General features: G+C 41.9%; 2 protein-coding genes across 2 annotated transcripts; both read left to right on the top strand.

The window, feature by feature from the left end:
* The first annotated feature begins 676 nt into the window (after positions 1-676).
* LOC146965497 (gamma-crystallin M3-like) lies at positions 677-1,508 on the top strand. Its single transcript, XM_085764534.1, has 3 exons — positions 677-730; positions 844-1,086; positions 1,195-1,508. Exons 1-3 carry the CDS (start codon positions 716-718, stop codon positions 1,471-1,473), a joined length of 537 nt encoding a protein of 178 aa, XP_085620660.1. The 5' UTR covers positions 677-715; the 3' UTR covers positions 1,474-1,508.
* Positions 1,509-6,370: 4,862 nt separating this feature from the next.
* LOC146965496 (gamma-crystallin M3-like) lies at positions 6,371-7,203 on the top strand. Its single transcript, XM_085764537.1, has 3 exons — positions 6,371-6,444; positions 6,552-6,794; positions 6,889-7,203. The coding sequence occupies exons 1-3, from the start codon at positions 6,436-6,438 to the stop codon at positions 7,162-7,164; spliced, it is 528 nt and encodes a 175-aa protein (XP_085620663.1). The 5' UTR covers positions 6,371-6,435; the 3' UTR covers positions 7,165-7,203.
* The last annotated feature ends 2,995 nt before the right edge of the window (positions 7,204-10,198 follow it).

The raw sequence follows: 10,198 nt of genomic DNA, 5'->3' as shown, positions 1-10,198 counted from the left end.
AATGTAAACTGATTTGATTTCACTAACTTTACCCAAACACAACCTTATGTAAAGCCAAGGTCAAAAGCAAAAACAGATGTAACCCTACATATGGTATTAATATTATTTTTACCTAATCCTAATCATGTGTAATAATAAGATCTACATGATTATGAAATGATGTGGCCTTGCAATCACAGATGTGTGGATTAATTTATCTAATAACTTGCTGTGACATGTGGGTTATCTTGAATGAAGTTACTGATATTACATTTATTGTATTAGAAAGAAGTATACATTTCAAATCTAAAGAAATTAAAATGCATTTTCTACATCCATCATATTTTTAATGTCAAATAAATTGATATTGAATCATATTTCTAATATAATCTCCTATCATTTAGTCATTGAATTATCCCATACACTGTGTGGGACAGGATATTACAGTTAGAAGCTTCTCTTTATTTTCTTTATGTTGGACAACAATGTACAGCAGCAGCAATAGCAGCATGTACAGTACATGCATTTCCACCAGAGTGGTATAGTGTTAGATAATAACCCTTTAGAGCCCTGACTGCTCAGTAGGCTTCTATTACATGTTGCTGAGTCAGGATTTTTGCACAATAGAAGCCCCACATACGTTTTTCACATTGAGCGCATATAAAAGTAACGGTTACCACCGACAGAGATTCACAGCAGCCACAGCTCAGTCCTGAGTACCAACCAAACAATCACCATGACCATGGGAAAGGTAGGAACTGGGAACCATCCATCCAAAAAAATAATTAAACAAAAAAAGTCCAACTCAATTTCAAATTATTGATTAATTCTTAATTAATTAATTATCACTCTTTGTGATTTCAGATCATCTTCTACGAGGACAGGAACTTCCAGGGTCGTCACTATGAGACCAGCAGCGACTGTCCCGAGCTGACCTCCTACCTGAGCAGGTGCCACTCCTGCAGGGTTGAGAGCGGCTGCTTCATGGTCTACGACCGCCCCAACTACATGGGAAACCAGTACTTCATGAGGAGGGGCGAGTACGCCGACTACATGAGCATGATGGGAATGTCTGACTGCATCAGGTCTTGCCGTCATATCCCCATGGTAAGATCTTGCTTCTTCTTCCTCTTCTGGATCTTATCTTTGAACTGCTCTCTCTTCTCTGATCTTCTGGTTTTCTGACCTTTTCAAACTTTTTTTGTCCCTCTACAGCACAGAGGTCAGTACAGGATGAAGATCTACGAGAGGGAGAACTTCGGCGGTCAGACATACGAGCTGAACGAGGACTGCGACAACATCCAGGACCGTTACCGCATGAACGACTGCGGCTCCTGCAACGTGATGGACGGCCACTGGCTGATGTACGAGCAGCCCCACTACAGAGGCAAGATGATGTACCTGAGGCCCGGCGAGTACAGGAGCTTCAGGGACATGGGCATGAGCGGCACCAGGTTCATGAGCATGAGGCGCATCATGGATTCCTGCCACTAAACTCTGCATACTGCTTTTTAAATAAAAAAGTACAATTTGTAACATTTGTTTCAAGAGTCTTATCTTGTGTTTCCAGTTTAAAGTCCCCCTACCGCGACCCTTTTTGATCTCTGTGGTCTTTAAATTGTGATTTTTAAGTGTTTAGCCAAAATCACAAAACCTGTGACCCATTTCTCAGACTGCGCTGCTCTGCACCGGCCCAGCCCCTGGCACCGACCCCCCCACGCTTGCTGACAGCTGGACATTGTACAATTACCAATTTAGCGCTTTTAGCGTAAAACTGCACACTGGATTCGATCCCAGACTGGAACATAGTCCTTGCTCATGGTGCAAGCTGCGCTACCAGGTGAGCTACCTGTTACACCTTGACAGCTACACCGAGCTGCCAAGCCTTTCACCTCTGAGCCAGATGCAGAGTGGGGCGGGAGCTTGTAGCACTAGTGCCCTCCCCTGGGGTTGTGACGCGTCAACCCCATTCTCCCTGAAACTGCCAGTTTGCGTCTGCCATTGGTTCACAGCAATTTGAAGGCAGAAAAACTCAAAAAACACAATTTGGCACTTCTTTTTCTGCTGATATGTCCTCTAACACAAGAGAAATGCCACAGGAACATGTGAAACGCACGAAAAACACGATTTTCATGGGAGGGGGTCTTTAAATATTTAATTCAAATTCACAGTATTTAGTACTTATACAATAATTAATACGTTATATTATTTAATATTATTAATGTTATTATCATGTAAACTGAAAGAGTAGCAACCAGTCCAGGCCTATGCCAGCTGGGTTTGGCTCATGCCCCCTGTGACCCTGAAAGAATAAGCAGTATAGCTCATAAATGGACGGCTGGATCAACGCTTTCTGCTGCACACAGGTCACCCTATGGTATCAATCTTTTTCAATAAAAAAGAGCTCAATCACTTCTCGTACATAAAATTAATAATTGTAACATACAAGTTGTTTTTTTAAAGTACATTTTTTGATAGTATATTTGAGAGACAGGGAGAGAAGGGGAATGACATTGAATCGGAGCCTCTGCACATGGGGCGGTTGCTTTACCCACTGCACCACACGACACCCATAGCAAACTTTAACCCAGATGATCAGATAAATTAGTTTTGGTGTAAGTTTAGCTCTGATGCTATTCCAATACCCAGATCTCCTTTATAGTAGGTATCCTTTGTAGGACAACATATCCCAATATTCATTTCAAAGCAGTGACAAAATAAAACAAAGCTCGGCAGAAGAGAAGAGCATTTTTGATTTGATTTATTAATTCATGCTTGCAGTGGTGCCAAAAAGACCAATTGAAAAAGAAAAAAAAAGCAGAATTGTATAATAAAGTTAAAAACTTTACAAAGTACATAAATGACAAACAAAAACAGTTTCAATTTCAAGACAGCTACTCACTACATCAACTAGCAATCAATCAATACAGCAGTTACATTGTTATGAACTTTCAAAGTTTTGAAATTTAGATGAATGCTGTATAACGCCACCATCTACTATCTATTGTCTTGTGTCTCCAATTGAGGACATCTGGCATTTTGATGTGTCATCATGATCATCCTTGCTGGGGCTTGAACTCACAACCCCTGACACCAAGAACCAGCTCCTAACTCACTGAGCTAATTGACTGGAACTGAGACCTGGTGTGGGACTATTCAAATGGACTCAGGGAGTCACCAGCCAGGCAGCAGTTGTCCAGGCAGATTTAAAGAATTGTAAAAATGTCAGAAATTCTGTTATCTAAACAAAAATCTGACAATACATACATTGTATCTTGACAGCATGGAAATGTTGGTGATTTGTTTTTAACGATTGCTTCATAAGAGAAAATATGATGTTTAAAATGCCATTCTTACATTGACTGTAGAATTCAAAATGTTCTCAAAAATTCAGTTTTTGAGATTAAATGCCGATATCTGCTAAACTTTATTAACCACGACTCCAAAATATTGTAATTTTTTTCAGGAAAATGTAAAATGTATTTAGCAAGAATTGGATGCTATATGTTTACAGTACTGTTTACAGTCAAACGTTTTCATGTACTGTAAGCTCAATTTTTGATAAATCAAAACTCTGTGTGGATTGTTTGTGTAGGACAGTCTGAAGATGCTCTCCAGCAAGTTTGGTGTCAATTGAGCAACAATTGTGGGAGGAGATAGGTTTAATAAGTTTTACAGTTTTTGAAAACAACAGAGTGATAGACTTGATAATAATAATAAATAATAAATCAATAATAAACTGGACCTTTGGTGATCTTTCCGTGTAATGGCGAACAATACTGGTGATGCATAAATCCTTGACAGACCAGACTAGACCATCTCATATCAGTTCAGCCTTTCATCAACAGAGGCTACACCATGTGTAAATACACCAGAAAACTGCCAACAAATGTCAAAATTTACAAACTTCACAGGTTGGAAGCACATTACATTAATCATAAAAAAAATGAGTTTTAGATCGTCGTAGATATCGTAAATTAGTAACAGTTATTACATTAAATATCTTACGTCTTTCAGTAAATACTTTTGATTGGTTTTGTCTATAATTCACAACAGTCTGTTCTTCACCCCCATTTATGTGTATGTTAAAAGTTTTAACGATTTAATCAACACTTTAGTGATCAATCCCTAAAATGTTCTGATGTGCAGTGTGGGGGAACAGCTCTCCATTCCGACACACCTCTGCTCCGAAACCCCCCCACTCCGAAACACCGCTGTTCCGAATCCCCCTGTGGCTGTCCATGGTGCTGAACCGTTTGACGTTGAACTTACACTTGTTTGTGAAACGCGCACTGCTCAGGGACTGGGCAGATCTGTCCCACTTGCTTTCTCAATAAATGGCAACACTTAATTTTCTATCAAATGTCCTGTCATTCCGACCATTCTTGCCTCGTGTGGTCGGAATGACGGCATTTTCTTCATTTTTTTAAACATCCTGCCTTTCTGACAATTCCTTTAATAGCGTATTTTTTTCCCCCAAAGATTTTGCACTGGTTGGGCTTAGGCAATGATGGGTAACACTTTACAATAAGGGTCCCTTAATTAACGTTAGTTAATACATTATTAAGCATTAATTAACTGTTTACAGATATATTAACAATCATTATTATGTATTACTTAGGATTAGGAAACACATTAATTAATGTAACCTATTAGTAAGCAGTTAATTAATGTTTACTACTCAAGTTAGTTAATACATTTAAAAGTTGAATAATGTAATTAGTTATCATTATGTATGCATTACTCAGCATTAATTAACACATTCGTTTATATATTAATGCTTAATAATGTACTAACTAACGTTAATTAAGGGACCCTTATTGTAAAGTGTTACCGTCCAGATAAGTAGGAGGGAGTCACCTGTTGAGTAACACACATTTCCCTATATTGAAAGCCTTGTCGGAATAGCGGTATGTCGGAATGGTGGTATGTCGGAGCGGTGGGATGTCGGAATGACAGCATGTAACCGAACGTGAGCCCTCAGCCGTGAGCCCTCAGCCGTGAGCCCTCAGCCGTGAGTGACAGAACATTTATTTCCACTGCCGGCCTACACGCTCGCTGCTGAGCTCAACTGAACTGAGAAAAGAACGAACCAGGTCAGGAAGTTATTCCATTCAGTTCGTTCACTCAATTTGTTCCTTTGAATTAAAGTTTGCAGACAATACAACACCAGAAGACACAACGACCCTGAAGGAGACGCTGGAGATATCTGTGTATCTCATTAGGGGTTCAGCAAACCAAGCTGAACTCATTAGGTGTATTTGCTGTTTTATTATGTACCCACGAAGGTTGCGATGGTTAGGCTGGATACACAAGGGTACAATTTGATTCAGATTACCTTCAGTGGAAAATACCCACCCACCCAGTGTGCGTGTGTGTGTGTTCAGAGGACTATAATGTTAAAAAAAAAAACAATTAAAACTTCACTCCAGCCTTAAGGGCCCATCCTGGATTCAGAACCTCAGGATCCACTCGCTGCAGCAACAGCTCAAGTAGTTAGGCATACATAGGGATGGTATTGCATGACCAGCCACCCAACATCTCGTGATTGTGTCCTGCCCACATCGGGTGCTTTTTCCAACCATGACAGGCAGAGTTTAACCTTTAATTAATAGAAATAGATCATCCCAAAACACCCCACACCAATATCCACAATCATGCCTATACATTTTTCATTCCTTACCAGTTTCCTTCAGTAACACACCAACTCAAAGGCAGTCTGAGTGTGTGGCATTTGGCTTCATGGGTTAATAAGACAATGTTTCTATAGTGAGTTTGTCTGAAAGCCCCTTTGTCCACTGAAGATTTTCTTTATTGTCATTCAGCAGAATCATCAAAGATGCAGAGCAGAACAAAACTGCGACCATGGCTCTATAGAAACAGGCAAATACTATAATACAAAGTTCTCAATAAATACAGGGACTCAAGTATATAAACATACCTATCTATATCTATATCTATATCTATATATAAATAAATGATCAAGTTATTTCACAATATTTTACAGACAAGGAATAAAACAATGGGAGATTATTGCAGAGATTAATGTTTTAGCTTTAATAAAAATATTGGCTTGTTGAATCCTGTTGTTTTAGGGGAATCAAAAAGCATAACTGAAGTAACTGTGGCTTTTGAATAGCTGACTAATACGTTCAGTTGTATTATGCAACATTTTTTAAGCTATACATAAAATGTTCATATGACAAAACTCCTACACCATTTGAAAAAAAAAAAAAAAAGGAAAATTCTGTGTGGAGGTTGTGACCCTGACCCTCAGTAAGCAACTCAAAACTCTATAGGCTTCTATATCGCTTGCTGGGTCAGGGCTTTGACAACAACAATAGAGTGGCACACAGTCTTTGTCTCTGTCCAGGTATAAATGTAACTTGTTCACAGAGGGAGGACATCAGTTCAGAAACAGCTCTCTCAGAGATCTGCTAAACCACCGCAGTCAACATGGGCAAGGTAGGAAAAAAGAAAATTAAAAAAAAATGTATATATATAATTATTTTGCATACAGAAATGTAATCAAGATTTTGATCACTAAAACCATTGAATGTTTTTTTTTCCAGATCATCTTCTACGAGGACAGGAACTTCCAGGGTCGCTCCTATGAGTGCATGAGCGACTGCGCCGACATGTCCTCCTACCTGAGCAGGTGCCACTCCTGCAGGGTTGAGAGCGGCTGCTTCATGGTCTACGACCGCCCCAACTACATGGGAAACCAGTACTTCATGAGGAGGGGCGAGTACGCCGACTACCAGAACATGATGGGAATGACCGGTGGCATCAGGTCTTGCCGTATGATCCCCATGGTATGTATTAATGACAAATAATAATTTATCTTTGGAAAAATGCAAAAAAAAAAAATACTAATACTAATCATTTTGTGTTATTCACATAAAACAGTACAGAGGTCAGTTCAGGATGAGGATCTACGAGAGGGAGAACTTCGGTGGTCAGATGCATGAGCTGATGGAGGACTGCGACTCCATCCAGGAGCGTTACCGCATGAACGACTGCCAGTCCTGCCACGTGATGGAGGGCCACTGGCTGATGTACGAGCAGCCCCACTACAGAGGCAGGATGATGTACGTGAGGCCCGGCGAGTACAGGAGCTTCAGGGAGATGGGAATGAGCGGCATGAGGTTCATGAGCATGAGGCGCATCATGGACATGTGCTAATTGTACAGTTCAATCTCAATAAATGATGTAACTTTCTAACATCTGGTGTCATCTGGTGTCATTATGAATATGTTACCAGCGGCAACAATACAAGTGTGGTAATGTTTTCAGCTTGTGAGGCTGTGTTTGTGTCTTGCTACAGAGTACTCATGGGTGTACAGTAACAGTTAGCATAATAGTCTCTATTTTAGTTTTATTTCTGCATCAAACCAAACCACAGCTCATGGGTCTACAGGACGAAGCTTAACATAAAACACTTACAACATTTGACTCTTTTGAAACAAAGATCATAATATACTTACTCACTGGTGTGTACCATACAGTTTTTGTAGTTAAAATATCATCCTCCATGACATTACTATCTCACTATGCCTATCACAATTAAGCCGACCAATGTAAAAAAAAAAATTATTTCGTCAAAAAAATTGCCTTCCTGACAGTCTCAGCTGTATTGCAAAGTATCAAACTTAAAAAGCGGGCGAGTGTGAGTGCAACACTTACTGGCCGGGAGGAATTAAACTTGTAGCTAACACCTTTAACTAATTTAAGAAATTCTGATGGGCTTGACAATGACTTAATGTACCTCATACCAGCCAATAGCTGGCATTGGGGGTTGCCAAATACAAGTTACTAGTAGACTGCGTATTCAAGCCATTGGTAGATAGAAGCGGCAGCTACAGTCCGTTCACACATCTATTCTTGACTTGCGACCAAGTAAGAATATCTCTATGCTTGAAATGGCAGAGTCTGGAAGTCCTGCAGCTGGTTCAGAGCCCCGGCAAACCGTGCGCTATTTGTCCGAGCTGAGTGACCGGAGAAGGCCCAAAACTAAAGTTATTATTGGTCAAGCCTTTGCTCAATGGACTCAGCTTAAGGATTTCCACGGCATCAAAACACACGCTGAAGTGGCAACTTTTCTCCTAGATCAGTAAGCAAACTCGTGTAACTTGCTAGACAAACGTTTTGACAATCAAAGAGGCCTATCACTGCAAGCCCCTATGAAAATTTAATCTCTTTTGTATTTCCATGGTGCTGTTAAACAGAGCAAAGAATTTTAACAAAGCTTTTTCAAACATCATAGCTTTATTTTGGACGCTTGCATTAATTTACATTGTGTGACAGTGGTGGTCCTGTCACTATGCCTCCAATTGATCATGTGCCCTGGCTACTTGGCCAGAGGGATGTCCCTTTGGGTGACTGGCAAGCGCGCATGACTCTTACCCGGGAGGTGTGGGTTCAATCTTCACCCGGGCCCTCTTCACCTTGCCACAATTGCACACAGAAACTGATTTACATTTCACAAAAGACAAAAACGACCAGGGTCAAAATTATTAGCCCCCCTGATGCTAATAGTCAGTTGTGTATCCTTTTTGCTGGATAACAGCCTCCAGTTGTTTGTTTTAGTTTTCAATAAGTCTCTGACACGTCTCCTGTAGAATCCAGCCCATTTTCTTTGGGAAATCTCTCAAGCTCCTCCAGATTTGATGGCCTTCTGGCATAGACCTTGGTCTGCAGTTCACCGAACAGATTTTCAATGGGATTCAAGTCAGGGCTTTATGCAGGCCAGTCAGTAACATTTACTTTCGTCCTCTGGAGTTAGTTCTTCAGAGAAATTGACCAATAGGAGCCATGCACTCCACATGGCTCCTATTGGCCAATTTCTCTCTTGCACCCTCCATCCAATCCCCTTGACTCCCCTGCTCCTCCTCGTCCTGAGATGTCCCACCTTGTCCCCACCCCCTTCCACTTTTGAAACTCCAAGTGGTTTGTAACCGCTCTAAGCAGCTCAGCCACAGACACATTGAATCCATGAATTCACCGCCTGCTTGCCCCACCGGCTTAAAGGTAGGGTCTGGAGTTTTGTTTGTTCCAGTTTGTAAACAAAACATTGAAACTCAGCCCCTCCTCTCTGGCCAAGCTGTGTAGCCTCCAGCCCCAGACAGCAGCAGCAGTCAGTCCAAATGAAGCGCTGGAGCCTTGGGCCTATAGCCGACCATTCGCCAACCACGGGAGCCGCCGTGTCATGTTGTTATGCCGTTGTAGTGAGCTGGGAAGCGGGTGTTAGCGGCGGATGCTAACCGCTACTGCTAGCCGAAGTTAGCATCGAGCTAGCTCACTACAACGGCCCTAACACTTGTTACCAGTGTCAGTGACGGTCGGGAATCGGTCTGCGGCTCCAGCGCTTCACTTAGACTGTATTTCTTTTACTTTGCAGTCCTGCCTGCTGCTGCTGAGAGAGAGAGACGTGCTAGCACTCGCTAACATCAGAGACAGCTAGTGCAGCTAGCAGCCCTGAGCCTCCTACTCTGCTGCACATAGCTTCACCTGAGCTCCGTCATTGGCTGGAGAGAAAACACCTGAGCTCCGTCATTGGCTGGAGAGAAAACACAGACTCTCTCGCCATAGATATGCTCTCTTGCGACTCTCTCGCTCTCCACCCAGAAACGCCCATGTGTATAACAAAACCTGAACAAAACAGAGCAAAAGACCAAAATACACGCAGGGGGAGGGGGCGCTGCAGACACAGTCACCACCACACAGGAATAGAAGCCCATAGGTGATGATTAAGATGGATTTTATTTGTACAGGTCTAATGTTTATTTTTGGGCACAAAACTCCAGACCCAACCTTTAAGGCTGAAAGAAAGCACAGGTCTGCCACTGCAAGCCCCAAGGCTGGTAGGCTGCGTGGCCCAGCAGGGCGCTGGTGTGTGGGTGAGAGAAGCAGGGAGACTCGGGCTCCGGAGCTCAGCTCAGCGGAGCTGCAGTGTGCAGCAGTTTCCCAAACGCGACCCTGTTCAGGCTGCAGCGGCAGCACCATTCATCCCATTAGCAATTTTCTATCACTTCAATGAGTTTAGAAACGCTATTTTAAAGGCCCCATGGCATGAAAAATGTGATTTTGGTTATTTTTTTGTGCTTGGGGAGGTCTCTGGGCCACGTATATACTGCCCCATGCATCAAACTGGTCATAAACGGAGAAACACACACCGCCCATTTGTAGGAACATTCTCTTTAAGATGAGCAGATAGCAC

Source organism: Trachurus japonicus, chromosome 21 (assembly GCF_045865225.1).
Source record: "Trachurus japonicus isolate A0001 chromosome 21, Traja_1.0".
Classification (NCBI taxonomy): Eukaryota; Metazoa; Chordata; class Actinopteri; order Carangiformes; family Carangidae; genus Trachurus; species Trachurus japonicus.
Note: the sequence above shows the minus strand (reverse complement) of the source record. Positions and strands in the feature narration are given on the sequence as shown.

Excerpts from the sequence above, each read along its gene's own strand:
- LOC146965496 (XM_085764537.1), top strand. Across the intron at positions 6,795-6,888 it reads CTTGCCGTATGATCCCCATG|TACAGAGGTCAGTTCAGGAT; the intron begins GTATGTATTAAT and ends CACATAAAACAG.
- LOC146965497 (XM_085764534.1), top strand. Across the intron at positions 1,087-1,194 it reads CTTGCCGTCATATCCCCATG|CACAGAGGTCAGTACAGGAT; the intron begins GTAAGATCTTGC and ends GTCCCTCTACAG.